The sequence below is a fragment of the Myotis myotis genome, unplaced genomic scaffold (assembly GCF_014108235.1).
Source record: "Myotis myotis isolate mMyoMyo1 unplaced genomic scaffold, mMyoMyo1.p scaffold_m19_p_7, whole genome shotgun sequence".
NCBI classification, from domain to species: domain Eukaryota; kingdom Metazoa; phylum Chordata; class Mammalia; order Chiroptera; family Vespertilionidae; genus Myotis; species Myotis myotis.
Genome location: NW_023416379.1, coordinates 2,545,653 through 2,564,032, shown reverse-complemented (window position 1 = coordinate 2,564,032; position 18,380 = coordinate 2,545,653). Strand labels below are relative to the sequence as shown.

Here is an 18,380-nt window from a genome sequence, read left to right as displayed (position 1 = left end):
GAACCCGCCCCCGAGAGCAGACGGGAGGCCCGTGAGCCGGGTGCCAGGGCCTGGCCCCTCCAGCTCACACACCGGGACCCCGTGAGGTCCCTTTCAGTGTGGCCATAGCAGCATGAATCCCGTGTGCTCAGTGCGTTACAGCTTCTGAATCAAAACTCAGTGTTTGCACACCAGGTGTGTTAGCTGACCCTGTTTGTTTGCAGTGAGCATTCGGTGCCCCTGAAGCAGTGAGCGCCCCAGGCTCAGGTGCTGTGTCCCTCACACTGACCTCTGTGTTCCAGTCACTTCAAGCACATGGCAGGGCCGGAATCGTGTAGGAAAACGCTGGCCGACCCGGAGGAGGTTTCCCACCCGCAGCACGTGAAGAAGGCGGGGAGGGCAGGGAGGCGCTGGGCCCGTTCCTAGGAAGCGGTCAGTGCTGACCCGGGGCAGCTCCGCAGTCTCCACCCACGGAGCCCTGCTGGCCCCACCGTCTCCGCTTCCCGCTTCCCGGGGCGTCAGCTCCCCAGGTTCCCGGGAGGGGACTGTTCCTGCCCATTTCACAGGGAGGAAACTGAGGCACGGGGGGCTGAGCCGCTGCCCGTGTCCATCTGCTGGTGACGCTGCTGCGCAGCAGGGCCCAACGCAGGACGCCCCAGGCCCAGTGTGTCCTGCTTCCTCGCTCGTGAGCACGTGCTCCCTCTGCCTTTGACAGAAGCTCCCCGCCCCTCAGCATCACACAGGCGTGAAGAAGGCAGAGGGACTCGGGTGTGCCTTTAATGCAGGTTTTGCTCCTCTCTCCCCCCCGGTTAAGTATGTGATGCTACACATTTTAGACACTGGCCCAGAGTGTCGTCATGGGCGGTGGGATGGTCACGGCTCTAGGGCCAGCCTGGCGCCTTTCTGTGGGTTACACTTGGGGTGTCGCTCCCCGTCTGGGGCGGGGGCGCAGTGCCGGTGATGAAGGTTAAGGGCGCATCAGTCCGAGACGCCTCGCTGCTGACCTCAGCTGCCTGGTGAGCATTCCTGACAGACACTTACAACAGGTTAGTCCATGAGGTTCCCGGGGTCTGCGTGTGCGGGCCAGAGCCAGGCCTCGGCCATGACACCCTCTGGCCCCCAGAGCCGCCTGCCCTGCAGTCAGAGGAGGGGCCATGGGGCAGGGACCGGTGAGTGGGCCCAGGGAGGAGGCTCCGGGGCAGGTCCTGGGTCCGCACCACCTGGGACGGGGTCTCAGACACCCACTGGGCCTCTCAAACCCCCCAGACTCACCGCTGGGCCCCTCAACCCCCTCAGACATGCCACTGGGCCCCTCAACCCCCCCAGACACCCACTCGGCCCCTCAACCCCCTCAGGCCCTCTCGTTAAGAGCACGGGACTGACCTTGACTGTGGGCCTCATGGGTACATAAATGTAGGCAGGGTCGCTCTGGGTAAGTTTGAGTCGGCCATTGGCCCACCCGTGAGGGCAGTCAGTATGCTCACGTGTCCCCCGCCACCCTGTCTGTCCTCCGTGATGCTTGGCAGGAACCTTATGTCATCATCCCCATAATCTCACACATTGAGCATCCTTTTCATTGCCAATTATCTCAACAGGTGTGCTTTGCTTCTTGTACTGCTATTGGAACCTTTAAAAATATTTTAAGTCGTTTTTCAATGACACATAGACATGCTATTATTATTCTTTTATGCAGTAATTTTTCTGAACTCTCTTACCAATTCAGCTTGTTGGTAGATTCTCTGGGTGTGCTACATGGACAGCTGTGTCATTTTCAAATAAGAGTTTTGTTTCTACTTTTCCAGCCTTCACACATGGTTCCCTATATTTCCGCTTTACCCAGGACCCCAGTACAATTCTGAAGAAGAGTAATGGTACCGTCTTCTTGTCTCCTTTCTAACCATAAGGGGGGTGTCCCCAAAGTTGCACCATAAAGTATGGACTTGCTGTTTTTGTTTAGAGTTTTTATTTTTTAATGAATTATTTCATCCAGTACTTTATCTGCATCTGTTAATATTGTCTCATTTTTCCTCCTTTAATAAAAAAAAAAATGTAAGCATGGTGTTGAAATTTCCTGGTATTTCTGCAATACACAGCCTGTTCGGCTGTAATTTTTAACTTGCTGCTGAATTCCATTTGCCTAGAACTTTCTTTTGACTATCGGGCTGTCATTATGACTTCAGAGTCAGGGTGATGCTGGCCTCATGCAGTGAGTTGTTCGTGTTTCTTCTTTTCAGACTCATAAAGGAGTCTGGACATGCGGATACTTTTCTATTCTTTCAGGGTTAGGTAATTCCATCGTGCTTCAATTGCTAATACGCTGTTATTTCTGCAGTGATTTTCTCTTTGATCTAGACGTGATTTAAAAGTGTTTTTGAATTTCCAAACGTGTAGGTTTAAAAGTTTGGCTACCTTTTAGTTAATAATTTATTATTTTATTTACGTTTCCTCACAAAACGAGACACATATTACATAGATAATTTGGAATTTCATGAGCCTTACTTTGTGGCTTCTTATTCAGTTTCTAAACTGTCTCATGTATGCTTATAAAGAATGTGTCTCATCTAATTACTGAGTGCCGGGTTTTATGCAGGTCCATTAAGTAGACCTTAGATGTAAAATTTATGCCTGAATTTTTCTATTGAAAAGTAAACAAATTACAATAATAAAGAAACTAGGAAAAAAAAGTAATAATAGGGGAACTAGTCCATCAGATATGAAAACTTCAAACAGTTGCATTAATTACATCAGAATAGCACTGGTTCCTGAATAAGAAAAGCCAGTGAAACACAAGAGTAAGTCGAGAAACAGGGCTTCATGATAAAGTGATGCCTTCAGTCAGTGGAAGACTGTGCAGTAACTACATTGAGACAGCGGGGCGGCCATGGGCAAAAGTCACACCAGGAAAACACACAGGTGGGCTGGTGACTTAAACATAAAGAAAAGACATCATGAAAATGCCAGAGGAACAGTTATAGGTTATCTTTTCCAATTGTCTCAATTCATTCCGCTATAAAATGGGGGAAACCTTTCTTCTGATGACTCAGAATTCCAAACCCATCAAAGATCAATCAATTTTAAAACATTTAAAATCCACATGGCAAAAGAAAAATGTGAAACTCCTATCCCGCACAAAACATGCGTCTCCCTGAGATAAAAGCGCTCTTCACTCCACCCCCAAAAAGACCGGTGCCTCCTTAGAAGAAAAAGGACGCAGGATATGAAAATACAATTCAGAGCAAAGCCTAAAAGGTGATTATTCTCACAGTAAGAGAAATACAAGATAAAACAACCCTGACATACCAATGAACTACCAGTAAAATGTGTTTTCCCTATAACATGGTCAAGAATCAAACTTGGATCATATTCTCTTTGGAAAGGTAATAGAAAAGCAGATAATCTCATTTACTGTTGATGGGAATATGATTGCCACCATCCCTAGGAAGCACCATCTGGAAATATCTGTCAAAACTGCAAATATGTATTCTCTTTGATAAATTTCTATTTTTAAAAAAATGTTTTATTAATTTTACAAAATATATTTTATTGATTTTTTTACAGAGAGGAAGGGAGAGGGATAGAGAGTTAGAAACATCGATGAGAGAGAAACATCGATCAGCTGCCTCCTGCACACTCCCTACTGGGGATGTGCCCACAACCAAGGTACATGCCCTTGACCGGAATCGAACCTGGGACCCTTGAGTCCGCAGGCTGACGCTCTATCCACTGAGCCACACTGGTTAGGGCTATTAATTTTTAGAGAGAGAGGAAGGGAGAAACAACAAACCTCTCTCTCTCTCTCTCTCTCTCTCTCTCTCTCTCTCTCTCTCTCTCTCTCATTTATGCATTCATTGCTTACTTCTTATGCCCTGACCAGGAATAGAACCCAAATTGGAACAGTGATCTAACCAACGGAGCTACGCAGCCAGGGCTCACATTTGTCTTTCAACAAGAGAATTTAACCCATTTATATTTCAGGCAGTTATTTATATACTAGAGGCTGGGTGCATGGGATTTGTGCACTGATGGGGGCGTGGCCTGTGGGGATCACCCGCTGTGGGAGCTCCGCTTATCCGGATCAGATGAATGGCGCTCTGACCACCAGGGGGCAGCTCCTGCATTGAGTGCCTGCCCCCTGGTGGTCCGTGTACGTCATAGTGTTTGGTTAACCGGTTGTTCTGCTCTTTGGTCGCTGGGCTTTTATTATATAGGATTTCAATTCATTCCATGTATTTTCTCTTCTCCATGTTTTTTCCTGGAGGCAGGCGAGATGTTTAACCTTCTGATGGACTGATAGAACTTTATTCAATCCCTCTACTATACTCGATTCTCCTGGAAGTTAATTTCATTTCTATTCTTTTGACAAGTGTCTTTGCACTTTAATATGCTTAGTTACTTCTTTACATCCAAAGTGAATCAGTAACTCTGTCCTCAGCCCTGTCAATGAAAGGACCTTGCTTTGAGTCAGGTCACTGTCCTCTCAAATTCTCTCCTTTTCCTTTAAAGTATTACAGCCTCCCTTTGTAAACCCACCGTAATTGATGAATATTGTTTTGGGGTTTTTTTTTTACTTTTATAGTCAATGCTATTTGGTCTCATCAATCTGTTCAACAATTTGTTTGCTATTACTTCTTGCATGTCATTTCTTTGTCCCATATCCATCTTATTTTTAATAAGTTTTATCCTTTGGTAAGGACAGTGATCCATGGATTAAAAAAAAAGAGAGAAAAGCCAAGCCTCTCAGTCTCGGCGAAATACCTTTAATTTGTCTTACTTGCAAGTGGTGGTTTACTTGGCCATTGCATTGTAGGTTCACTGTTACCTTTCTCTCAGCTGAGGGTCTTTTCATCTGGCTTCTGGCCTCTATTTTGTTAATCAGAAATATAATTTCAGTCTATATTTGATCTTTTATGTGTGATCTGTCTTTTGTTTCTAGTTGCTTTTAAATCCTTTCCGTGACTTTGGAGTTTTATAGTTTTTTTCTGAAAAGATCAGCATCTTCAATCTGAAAATTCACACCTTTCTTTAATTCTGAAAGGTTCTCAAACATTCTTTCTTCAAACACCACCTTTGTCCTCGCTGTGCTCTCTGGAACTCCCACAGGCCGTATAAGGGAGCAGCACCGGTGGGGGTCCTCTGCCACCTTTCCCATCACCATCTCCCTGTGCCCCCTCTGCCACCTTTTCCATCACTTTATCTCCATTCCCTGACTCTCCGTTGGTCCCTAGTCCCTCAGGTCTGTAACTCAGGCTCTAACTCTTCTTTCATCTGCCAATCCAGTCAACCTAGCTACTGGATTTGTAAGTTAATGATAGAATGATTTTGTGGAAGTTTTATTTGGTTCTTTTTAAAGTAAAATAGTCTTCTATGTGTTTAAACATTTAAAAAGTATTTCTCTTCAGATTTTTTCTGCTCTCTCTAGTTGCTGGTTTCAGAACTCATTTCCACGCTCACTGGTCTATTGAGTCTTCCTTAGGATGACTCCGTTACCATGGTGATTGGTAAATGTTAGTAGTACATCCATGTTTGAAATATGTTATGTACCATCTGCAATCAGTGCTTGATGCCTGTGCAAGTTGTAAGTCCTTCTGCAATAAATCCACAGCTGCCTCAACGGTTGAAAAACAGTGAGTTAAAGCTTTATTCTGTGAATGTAATAATAAGTCCAAGTGGGACCCTCATATATCTTACCTAATAATAGACAAACATGCAAATTAGTGTCACTCTGCTATGCCCGCCAGCCAATCAGATGAGTATGCAAATTAACCCAACAAAGATGGAGGTTAATTTGCATACGTAGGCACGAGCAAAGACTGAAGGCTCCGGCCAGGAGTGAAAACTGAATATTTAAGACTGAAGACTGAAGACTGAAGAGGCTTGGCTTCTCCGCTGAGGCCGCAGCGCAGGAGGGGAGAAGCCAAGTGGCCATGGAGCTGGAGGCTTGGGTTGCCCCTGGCGATGGAGGAAGCCAAGCTTCCCGCCCGCCCTGGCCACGGCTCAAGGGAGAGAACAACACGCAGGCACGGCCAGGAGCCTGAGAGATCAACACAGAGGGGCGCCTGCTCCAAGCCTCCGCGGTGTGGCTGAGGGCAGGCCCCCAGTGGACACACACACACACACACACACACGGGGCGCCTGCTCTGAGCCTCTGCTGCCAGACTGTGGCTCCCCACTGGGAGCGGGCCTAAGCCGTCAGTAGGACATCCACTGAGGGCTCCTGGACTGTGAGAGGGGGCAGGCTGGGCTGAGGGACTCCCACCCCCCAGTGCACGAATTTAGTGCACCAGGCCTCTAGTTAATAGATAAGTACACTTTTTCTGATTGTGACACTAAGCAAGACCTTTGGAATTATTCACAAAAACAGTTATTCTTAGTGATGTTTCATTTGCTAATTGAAGCTCAGATATGGAAAGTGTAAGAAGCTCCTGGTGGAGATTTTTAATGAAACCCATTTGTCTCATTGAGTTTCTGACCTTTCAGTAGGACCTTATTACCTTCCACATTTGTTCTGGGGATGAAATGTTATATTTGATAGCCTAGTCCAAGTTAGAGTTTTATTGCTTTTGACCAAAGGTTATTGTAAGATTTAGAGACAAACTTGTGGGTACCATGTGACCTTTAAAAAGTTATGAAATGGTCAGGACACACGCCTGGGTTGCGGGCTCAATCCCCAGTGTGAGGCATGTGAGAGGCAGCCAATCAAGGATTCTCTCTCATCATTGATGTTTCTATCTCTCTCTCCCTCTCCCTTCCTCTCTGAAATCAATAAACATATTTTTTAAAAAGTTATGAAACCTGTTTTTTAAAAAAGAGAAATTCTGTGAGTGCAAGCACTTGGTGCCGTGACAGTTCACACGCAGGCAGTCATCGGTCAGTGTCTTCCCGTCTTTTAGCGGAAATCCACAGCAGCCCTTGCTCTCCATCCCCTGCACGCAGCTCTCCTTCAGTTCTGGATTTCTTGTTTAAACTTTAAAGAAAAATTTCCCAATTTTGTGGTTTCTAAACTATTATTTTTATGGTAATAGTAAAGACAGTAGAGTATAAATGTGTTTTAATAATTAGTTATCTTAAGAGCAAATAATTTACAAAACTGAATAAAGGTTTATTTCTAAATAAACAATTAAAATGACCTTTTGTTAGTTTAAGACTCAGCAGTTCTCAACCTGTGGGTCGCGACCCTTTCACAGGGGTCACCTAAGACCATCAGAAAACACATATATAATTACATATTGTTTTTGTGATTAATCACTGTGCTTTAATTATGTTCAATTTGTAACAATGAAATTGGGAGTCACCAAAACATGAGGAACTGTATTAAAGGGTCGCGGCATTAGGAAGGTTGAGAGCCAAGTGAACAAAGCCAGCCATTTTGAAGAACTCTAAGGGATAGTAGCCAATGGTGGGTCTTCTAACTAATCTCTTCTTTAGATTTTGCTTTTATTCTTAAAGGACTTTCGATATGGGTTATGTTTTAAAAGATTTTAGCCCTGGCTGGGCGGCTCAGTAGGGTGGGTGTCGCCCGGTACACCAAAACGGTTGTGGGTTCAATTCCCAGCCGGGCACATACCTAAGTTGCAAGTTGGATCCCATGCTGGGGTGCATATGGGAGGCAGCCAATCGATGTTTGTCTCTCACATCAATGTTTCTCTCTCTCCCTCTCTGTAAAATCAATCAAACAAAACAAAAACAAAACATATTCTCTGGTGAGGGTTAAATAAAATAACAAAAATAAAAAGATGTTATATTGTTGGAACTAATATATTATTTATGGACATACATTTATAAGTTTGAAATACAGAAACTTTTCCTCCTAAAGTTTTAAAAGTAAACAGAATAAAAATTAAGTCCTCAGCCCTCGCTTGTCTGGCTCAGTGGATAGAGCATCGGCCTGCGGACTGAAGAGTCCCAGGTTCGATTCTAGTCAAGGACACATGCCCAGATTGTGGGCTCCATCCTTAGTGTGGGGTGTGCAGGAGGCAGCCGATCAATGATCCTTTCTCATCATTGATGTTTCTATCTCTCTCTCTCCATCTCTCTTCCTCTCTGAAATCAATAAAAATATATTTTTTAAAAAATGTGAGCCCTCAGTGATTTCCAGTGAGAGGAGGGTAAATAGGAGCACCCAGAGCCCAATGTGATCCTCTGTGAAAATATTCATAACATTCCCGCAGTGGACATATCACTGTGATCCCGATGGAGGAAACAATGGTGTCATCTTTGTAGCATGCATACATGTATGGAATCCATAAATTTAAGGACACGCACATACCCCTTCGAGCCCCAGGGTCAGTGCTCAGCCCAGCCTCCGCCTGCTCTGCGGTCCTGGCCTCTGCTGGAGATGCCCCAGGGCAGACTCAGAAGGTCAAGGTTAAAATCCAGCCTGTGCCTCCTGAGCAGTCCCCTGTGCCACACACCTTCCTAGCAGGGACAGGCCCCGGACAACAGAGCTGCGCGCCACAGTGACCGAATGGCCAGGGCTGCACGGGACATCCCGCAGGGCGGCGGCGGCGGGCTGAACTGAAATCCAGTTTAACGCAGCGCCAGCCCCTCCGGGTCCGGAGGGGAGGGGACAGTGTGCCCAAAGCTACGGGAGGAGCAAGCGAGGCCAGACCGGCCTGGGGACAGAAGGCGCAGTGTCTGCAGAGGCAGGAGGTCGGCCAGGGACGCGGGGAGGCCCTGAGGGGACTTTAGTCGGAGCCACCGCGGGTCAGAGCCCGGGCGTGGGGAGAAGGGAAGTAGGAAGGCAAACGTAGCGCAGGGAGCCTGGTCAGGGCTGTGGCTGTGACCCGGGTAAAGCAGCCGGCCTTCGGCCAAGCTGATGCTGAGCGAGGTGTGGGCTGTGGATGCGATGAGGACTTGGTTGGAGTCAGAATCAATAGAGTTGATGAGGGATTAAACCCAGGATTTGAAGGAAGACAATCATGGATGACCCTGTTTTTAGGGGGCGGGGGTGTCAGGAGGCTGAGAGAAGTCAGCTTCACAAGGTCACCTGATCCTGCTGATGAGAACAGAAAAGGAACTGCAGCCTGAGGCGAAGTGAAGGTCTCCGGTGCTGTGGGCAAAGGGACTGCAGCGAAAGGAAGGAGGGAAGGAAAGGGGGAGAAGAGAGCATGGGCGTGAGGACCCACCGACACCCTCACTGTGGAAACCGGTGGGAAGGGAGCAGGAGGTGGATGGAACTCGTCAGAAAAATGAAAAATGCATCAGCTCCCAGTTGTAAATGGGTTCCCCAGCCCTGGGCCAAATTCATCAACTGAAACAATATTATAGCAATAGAAATGGAACCCTAGCCGAAGGGCAAGGAGAAGAGAAAGTTACGCATAAAAATACCACCCTGTCGCCATCAGAACTCTACCTACAGGGTTTAAAGAAGTTTATGGCCTCAGAATACAATGGCAAGTTGTTATTCCAACGTTAAGGCAACAGATATGCAGGGAGAACAGACAGTCACAGCATCAGAGCGCAAGCCAGGACAAGACCTCACAAAAGACAAGTGTTGGCAGGAGAGGGCGGCTGTGGTCAGGGAGCTGGGAGTTAAAGACAGAGGTCACCGTGGTCTTTCTCTCTCTCACTCAGTCTTTCATTCAATTTGCTGTCTCGCAATTGTTCCCTCTTCTTCTCTCTCCCTTCATCCTTTCTCATATTGATTTTATTTTTTTCAAAACTCTTGAGAATAAGAATCATGTGTGTGCCCAATATTTGTTTTCTGAAGATGCATTTTAAAATGGGAGGAAAAAAACAACGGTAGCTCTAAGCTGAGTAGAAGAGACGCTCTTCAAACCTGATGACAGGGGAAGGAAGTAAAATGATGCGAAGGACAAACAAGTTACAGCCATATTTATATCAGATCCGACTGGGACAAACTGCACCAGTGATGATAAAGACGATGAGGAATGGAGATGCAGGGAGCAGTTCACCAGGTGGTTATAATAATGCCGAACCTCGAGGTGCCTGACAACATAGCCTGAGAGGCAGTCCCGGTGTGAAACAGCCGGTGAAGTCAGCCTCAGAACGTCCTAGCCGCAGACCGAGGGCAGGTCACCGACCCTCTGGCTCAGCTGCCCCATACTGAACATCGGGATGGTATAGAACAGCCGTGGGCAAACTACGGCCACTGGCCGGATCCGGCCCATTTGAAATGAATAAAACTAAAGAAAAAAAAGACCGTGCCCTTTTATGTAATGATGTTTACTTTGAATTTATATTAGTTCACACAAACACTCCATCCATGCTTTTGTTCCGGCCCTCCGGTCCAGTTTAAGAACCCATTGTGGCCCTCGAGTCAAAAAGTTTGCCCACCCCTGGTTTAGAACCTACCTCTTCCTGCTCAGGAGGATTAAATAAGTGAATACACAGTATTTACAGCCGTGTCTGGTTGATAAACGCTGGCATTTTTGCTGTTGCTGTTATTACGTGGTTAGTATTGTTGCCTCAAACCACACAAAGAAAAAAAATTAACAGAATCCCAAGGAAAATTTGACATGTCAACAATCTTACTAGGAGACTTTTCACTTGCTTCTCAGAGCAAGATAAATATGTTTTAAAATGTTTGAGAGAGCTGTGCGATAGTTGCCATAAAATATTTAAACAGGCTGCCTTATCTTTGAAATAATTCCAAAAAGTGTAAATAAAACACTCAAAACTCAAAATAGACAGTAAAAGTTAAGTGAAAAACAACAACCAGAGATGAAAAAATAAGATGACAGACGTGAAACTAGTTACAGACATAAATGGGTATGACAATGTGTTTAAAAAGCCTTGGAACACATTAAGTTATAACGGCAGTGCTTTGCTATTTATGAAAGACATATAAAATGCCAACATAAGCAAAAAGAAAGAGGATTAGGAAAACATATGAAAAACATAAATAGCAATATAGTACACAGGACACTTTTATTATGAAGATAAAATTAATGATAACCTTGTTACTTGTTATATATATTGGGAGCTGAATGATGTAGCAATAGATTTTTTTAAAAATTGTACAAGATCATATTCTATAACATTTTCAAATGTCCTTGAGAAAATGGGTATTGGGCATATATTCCGTCACGTTTTACTGTGAGTAAAGTTAATGTCATGAATATGCAGGAATGTGGAATAAAATTGATGTCTGTACCTACTTCACGTGGGGTTCATTTTCCACGCCCCACCTCCAGGGGCCAGGTGAACCTTGGGTCAGGACTGCTTGCTTCCTCGGTTGGCGGGGAGGGTCAAGGTCGTGAGCAGGCTGGAGACAGTCCTCCCGCTTGGGGACTGGAGGACTTCTGATTAACTGAGACTCACAGCAGACATTCAGGAGCCCCGTGGAGTGGCTGCCAGTTACTCAAACCCAGGAGCAGGCAGGCAAGTGGCTGGAGACTCCAGAACCTTCCAGCTGAGAGGGCGCTGGGGGTATAACCAGCTGCTAATGCAAAGGGACCTTCTCTATGGTGCTGATGGCTCCTTGCTAGTTAGAAGGTGATAATTAGGCGCCGGGGACACCCACAAGGACTTGGAAACGAGGAAGCGCTGCCTGCCCAGTTCCTGGGGACGCTGAGTCCTTTGCTCTGAGTCTGCGGGCTTCTTCCCTCCGTGACATCAGCGTCACGTCTGTCACCTGGCGGGTGGTAAGTCAGGTCCTGGGTAGATACTCCAGGGAGGACGCAGCCAGAACAGAGCCCCCGCATGTGAACATATCCCATCGCTTCCCCCAGCTCCGTGGTTGTAATTCCATTGCTCACTTCCTGTCGGGGCTGGTACTGTTGCGAAGGTCAGGACAGGAGGCGTGGAGGCCTGGGGTGGGTCAGGGATGCGTCTGTTCGAGAAGCCGAAGAGAGATTGCTGGTATTTTGACTTTGAGGTGCCCATGGCCTGTTCCGGTTCGGCCCACGGCGGGGGTCGCATTTCTTCTTGATGACACCGACAGCCTGTCGCCGAGGCTCCAGGGACAGCCACGGGGTCACGCTGCACCCTCTCTCTCACCGTCACAAGAATACGTCATGCGCACCCCCTTAGATTCTTGTTAGAAATCCGGGTGCTCATCTCCTTTCTACTTTTTTCTCTTTTTTGATTTATTTTTACACCCATCTTTTCAGCATATGTACTACGGGATTCTTCAGTTCTTTTTAACTTTGCTTTTGTGCAAAATGGTAAAAAAAGAAAAACTAACCCGAAGCAACAAACAAACCTGAAACAAGTACTACAATGCTTCCAGGCTAGATTACTCATGACTCTAATCCAGGGTCCTCAAACTTTTTAAGCAGGGGGCCAGTCCACTGTCCCTCAGGCCGTTGGAGGGCCGGACTATAGTTTATTTTTTTTTAAATATATTGTATTGATTTTTCACAGAGAGGAAGGGAGAGAGATAGAGAGTCAGAAACATCGATGAGAGAGAAACACCGATCAGCCGCCTCCTGCACATCTCCCAGTGGGAATGTGCCCGCAACCCAGGTACATGCCCTTGACCGGAATCGAACCTGGGACCTTTCAGTCCGCAGGCCGACGCTCTATCCACTGAGCCAAACCGGTTTCGGCGGGACTATAGCTTAAAAAAAAAACTATGAACAAATTCCTATACACACTGCACATATCTTATTTTGAAGTAAAAAAACAAAACGGGAACAAATACAATATTTGTATTTGCATGTGGCCCGCGGGCCGTCGTTTGAGGACCCCTGCTCTAATCTGTTAAAATGGAAAGGCCTCTGGTGTTAACCCACCGCCCACGGGGAGGCCAGGCCACCGGGGACTGCTGGCCCAGGTGCGCTGAGGCCGGGAGAGCTGGCTCGCCCCGACGGGGGCCATGGCTGGCCTGGCTCTGCCCGGCGCGGGGCTCACGGCACCCTGTCCTCTGTCCCTGCAGGTGGAGATCGAGAAGCTGGACTACCACCACTACCTGCCCCTGTTTTTCGACGGGCTCTGCGAGATGGCCTTCCCCTACGAGTTCTTCGCGCGGCAGGGCATTCACGACATGCTGGAGCACGGCGGGAGCAAGATCCTCCCCGTCATCCCGCAGCTCATCATCCCCATCAAAAGTACGTGGGCGCCACGGCCTCCCGCCGCCCCGGGGCCGCGTCCGGGCAACTCGCTAGTGACACAACAAGACCACAGGCGGAGGCTGCGCCCGGGTGGGGGGGTTTTCATAAGCGGCGCCCGGGCCACATCCCAGGTCTCCTCGTTGACCCACCAACGCGTGGGAGGAATAATCACTCATCGCAGGAAACAGGACGTAGCCTGGGAACGCCTCGGGGAGACTGTGCCCACCGCTGTCTGTTCCCAGCCACACGGTGTAGGTGGGGCCTGAGCCACTGAGTAATGGGTGTGTCTCTGTTCCCCACACTTCCCCCTTCGCCCTCCACCCTTCAATAGCTCCATCGCCATGAAATCAACCGCCAGTCGTTACACTGTCGTGGCCGCATCCCGCTGATCACTGTCACTCACGCATCTACTCTGACTGCGTTACTTTCCTCCGACAACTTATTTTTCTCAGCTTTGGGAATCGCCTCTCATTTTCTTTACTTAATTTGTATACAGTATGTACTTGGTTGTCAAATATTTCAGAATTTACTGACATGATGAGAGCTCGTTGGTGTTCGTTCATCTCCATTTCCTCCTGTGGCTCTTTGTACGAGCAGCAACACTCACTTGTGAGCGGTCTGCTAGGAGGCGCGGCGACCGGCCGCCGTGGGGGTCCAGTCGCACCCTGACCTGCAAACGGGCTGCACGTAAGGCGGTGGCCTCCCTGGGGCCGCTCTGATGAGCGGGGTCACCGGCTGTGAAGGACGAACATGCAGACGCAGACTCGGCTGAGGCGACCTGAGCAGTAACATGTTCGGGAGCAGAACCATCCTGTGAGAACACCCGAAGGAAAAGCGCCACGCAAGGCTAACATGTCAGAATCCATATCCTACTCCCCAAATTCCTTTGAGCATTTTATTTAATTAGAAAGGAGCAAGGACAATTGAAACATGCCACCCTTTATTTGTGGTCTAATAATTTTATTTATAGATCTTGAAAATTTCCAGGTAAATTCTTTTAAAAGTGATAATAACTGTAAAAATGGCAATGCCTTTTACTTCAAGAAGAAAATATCCCATTTGTTCTGAAAATCTGGGGGGAAGGTATGCTCCTCCGGATGGTTTTGGTTACAGAATGCAAAAAAAAAACAAAAAAACGGGTTCAAGTTGTCATGAAGAGCTGGTTTGCCCAATAAGCCGCACGCCCAGCACCCCGGAGAGGGCCTCACCGCAGGCCTGGTGGCGTCGCGTGGCTTGCCAGTCACTGTTTTCTGCAAGGTCACCTTGAAGCTTGGCCCCAGGAGGCTCCGCGTAGATCCTAGGATTGCCCCTGACTTATCCCCTGTAGGAAAGAGCGGATTTCCCAGAATCTGTCCCAGAATTTCTGGAGATGGTCAAAGTGTTGCTCTGATTACACCAGCGGGGGGTTCCGACGAGCTCTGGCCTGTGTTCAAGGGGAAGGGAACGTGCTGACTCGCTTAACCCAGATGATGTAACTACCCACGGAGCAGGGGAGGAGAAGGGGCAGAGGTAGCCTCCCCGGCACAGGAACTCCATGGCAGAGACGCTGCCGCACAGCAGCTCCGTCTGCTCCCAGCGCTTGCGCTGTGCGTGCATGCGGACCCACGGGACTAACTCGGCCAGTGGGCTGGGAATGCACGCGATGTGTGCTCTCTTCAACCCAAGCACTGGGGGCCCGTGCACAGTCCTCCACCTCTCCTTCTCCTGGCCCCCATGGACCTGACTGGATCTCTACCATGAGTGAAAAAGTGTTGTTCTCCCTGTGAAACCACTGAGGATGAAGGGCCAACCTATCGCTGCAGCAAACTTGGCCCATACTGGCCCATCCCGATTCCCAAATGAGACCCCATGGCCATTGAGGGAAATGGATTCTGGACATTCGGTAGCTGGTGCCGAAGCCCATCTTGCTCTGTGCTCCTTGAGAACTGGTGTGGCCCTTGCAAAGGCCCTGGGCCCGGCCTTTCTGTCCATCTCCTTGAGTTCTCATCTCCAAAACAAGGCGATTAACAGGTACTTCAGAGAGTTGTTGAGATCATTAAGTGAGGTCGTGGAGAGATGCCCAGGTCGGGTGGGAGGCAGCTCTTCATAGGCGATGCGCTGTGCTGCGTATGGGCCGTCAGGGCCAGGTGGGGCTGAGACATCCAGGTAGCCGGCGGTTGCTGTCTCTCTTCTTTCCTCTCTATCCATTTCTCTCACTCGTCATCTGTCTAATACCTTCCCACTTTCAATCCCCCTTCAAGAAAGTCACGATCTAAAATCTGGTGTCACTCTCCGTGAATTCCTGCGCAGAAGAATGTGTTAGTAGATGCAAGACGGTAGCAGCCTGAGGCGGAGGTTAGATAGCCTCAGAAGTATTGGAGCAGTTGCCTGGTCACTCGCCAGAGGGAAGATTCCTTCTGGGCCTGTGAGGGGGTTGGATGCCCGCATGAATAGGGAAAAGGAGTCAGAGTGATCCAGAACCAAGACGATGGGAATGGAGATGATGGCCGTTCAAACTAGAGAGGTGTAATCGAGTAAAAGAGAAAAAGAGCTGAAGATAGCAGCGTTGCATTTCCCAACTGAGTTCACCACGTCCTGACCGTCCCTTTCCTGTCCTCAAATAAACAACTGCTCTCACCCTTCCAGCATGCGTGATGGTCAGGGGCAAGGTCTAAACTCAGACCCCTGGTCAGAATCCCACCTCTACCAGGCCAGCCGTCTGACGGGTTAGCCACACTGAGGCTCCAGCCTCCATTCATAAAACTGGGACAATAACGTATCCATCCCATGTGGTATTTCGGTGGTTAACGAGCTCATCTCTTTCAAGCTCTTAGCAGACAGAGCACGTGGTGTGTGATAAGAGTTATCACTGTCACTGCTGTTATACATGTGTCCTCATCACCATCATCCCCACCATCACCATCTCCGTCTTGACCATGGCAGCAGCTTGTGGTCACACCGGCTAGGACCTCAGCCTGGGAGTCCCCGTCCTTCCTCGCGAGGGCTGAGCCCCAGCCCAGGGACAAGCTCTACCACAGCCGTCCTGGCTTTTTCAGAAGATGCCGGTGCGCCCAGTCCCATCACAATGACGCGCTCCTGAAGGACAGGCTACATGGGCTCAGCACTCAGCCCGTGTCTAGTCCACTTGCTCAAAGGCCGCGCTACAGCCTGCAGATCTGCACTGTTTCTCCTGCCTCAGGCCCAGCCCGTCCCCGGCGCCCCCCAGGGCTTGGTGGGAAGGATGCTGGGAGGAGGTGGGGTCTGGCCACCCTGAGCACAGGCCGTGGGCTCATGCAAACCAGAGCCCGGCTTGCCTTTCACCCACATCAAGTCTTTTCTCTCTCAGGGGATCATGAAGCAGCCACCCAAACATGAGGCCAGGATTAGCACCTCCTAACAAGTAGACGCCTGAGCACAGTGCCCATCGAGATGGCAGTAACAGCAACTTCTTTTTACCTCTTTGGTGTTCCCTCATGGTCATATCTCTACAGACTGCCTAGCTTTGGGTCATCATAGAATTGTGGATAGATTTGTGGTCTGTAACTTTCATCCACGTGACCATAAAAATTGAGATGGGAAGTGGGCCGGGTCAAGGACAGGCCGCCGCGTATCCCTCCAGGGACGCGGCAGGTGGACACCAGACCATCGGCGCCTGTGCGTGGGTCCTACTGATCACACCATCACAAAGAAAAGGTCCCGCTTTCCGCCCTTCCGCAGCTTGCCTGCAGGAGGAGGCTGCTGACCCAGCTGTGTGTGAGCTCCCTTCTGAGCAGGCGCGTTAGCCGCGTGAGCTGAGCTGGCGGCTCCCTGCAGGGCCATAATCACCGCTGTTCCCGGAGCCGCCATCACGGGCTTGGTCAGACCCAGAGCTGAGCCCCACACGGACTCCAGCCCGGGGTGTGCAGGTGCTCAAGCGCTCTCTGGGGGAGAGAAGGGCCTCTCCTTGGAAATGGATACATCGGCCCATTTTTCTCTTGTAGCAGAGCTCTCAGCCCTCCTGTTCGGGGAGAGCCGGTGTATGTCATAACCGTCATAGTTGGCTCCGACGTGGCTGCCACGCGGCGGGGAAGGAGCGTGGGGGTTGCGCTGCTCTTTGGGGTCCTCTGTGTGGGTTCTCATCGGCCGTGCTGGGTCTGAATTGTTGAGACCGTTTAGATAGCAGAGTCCTTTCATCCTTAAAACTAAGTCAGTCATGAAAAGGAAGGCCAAACACTCTGAGGAAACATTACATTGTGCTCTGTGGTCCTAAACTCAGAATCCGCTCTTGTCTAGAAAAAAGGGAGGGACGGGCGGAGGGAGGGAGGGCATTAACCCCTGTAATGACAAAGCTGTCATGGGGAATCTGAATTCTGCATTGAGATGGCACCTTTCTGTGTGGGAGGAGAGAAAAGTGATGCTTTTTGATGTGACGCTGCTGGGAAATGAATTAGAGAAAACATCTTAAGCGCCGTCAGAGGCTCACGCCACGTCTGTAAGAGCAGAGCTAAATCTGTGATGTTTTAATTGTCCCCAAATTAACTGTGCACAGCAGTTGAGTTCTGTTCTGAAAGGAGAAAAATGTCTATGATTTTAAAACCTAAATTTGGTTTGAAAACATATTTTGGTTTATTTTATTCTGTAATTTAATAAATGATATGGTTAGTGCCTCTAAAGTAGCAAAATGTAATTATACAGATATATTGGGCCCATAATCTCAAATATTAATTAAATATTTGAACTTCAGAAAAAAACATACTTAATATACTTTAAGACATCTCTAGTAGGCAATTCATAGAGCCAGGAAGTGGGTTAGAGGTCACTAGGCTGGGGGGAGGGGGAAATGGGGAGTTTTTGCTTAATGGATATAGAATTTCTGTTTTGGATGGTGGAAGAGTTTTAGAAAAGATAATGTTGATAATTGCACATCATTGTGATTGTCATTAAGGCCACTGAATGGTTAAAGCACAGTGTGTTACACAGATATTTCACACAATAAAATAAAAACAAATTATTTGAGAAGAATAAATAAGAACGGTTAGAAAACAAAAATGCCCACTCCCAGCACACCACCACTATGTTTTCTTTTAGGAAATGTGGCCCCTGTCATGTGACTAAAAAGAAATACTAGAAAGCAAAGATCAATTTAGCAATTTTTTTAAATTTCTTACTAGAGGCCCGGTGCATGAAATTCGTACACTCAGGGGGATGTCCCTCAGCCCAGCCTGTGTGCCCTCTTGCAGTCCGGGAGCCCTTGGGGAATGTCTGACTGACGGCAAAGAGCAGGCCTAAGCTGTCAGTCGGACATCCTTAGCGCTGCCTCAAAGGCGGGAGAGGCTCCGTCACCACCGCTGCACTCGCCAGCTGTGAGCCCAGCTTCTGGCTGAGCGGTGCTCTCCCTGTGGGAGCGCACTGACCACCAGGGCGCTG

General features: G+C 48.4%; 1 protein-coding gene across 1 annotated transcript in view; it reads left to right on the top strand.

Annotated features, from left to right (window-relative positions):
* The window catches only part of PACRG (parkin coregulated), a 303,333-nt gene that overhangs the window by 151,864 nt on the left and 133,089 nt on the right, over positions 1–18,380 (top strand). Inside the window, exon 3 of the mRNA XM_036316019.1 lies at positions 12,821–12,992. Coding sequence (XP_036171912.1) covers positions 12,821–12,992 — 172 coding nt within the window. The remainder of the gene's footprint in view (positions 1–12,820; positions 12,993–18,380) is intronic.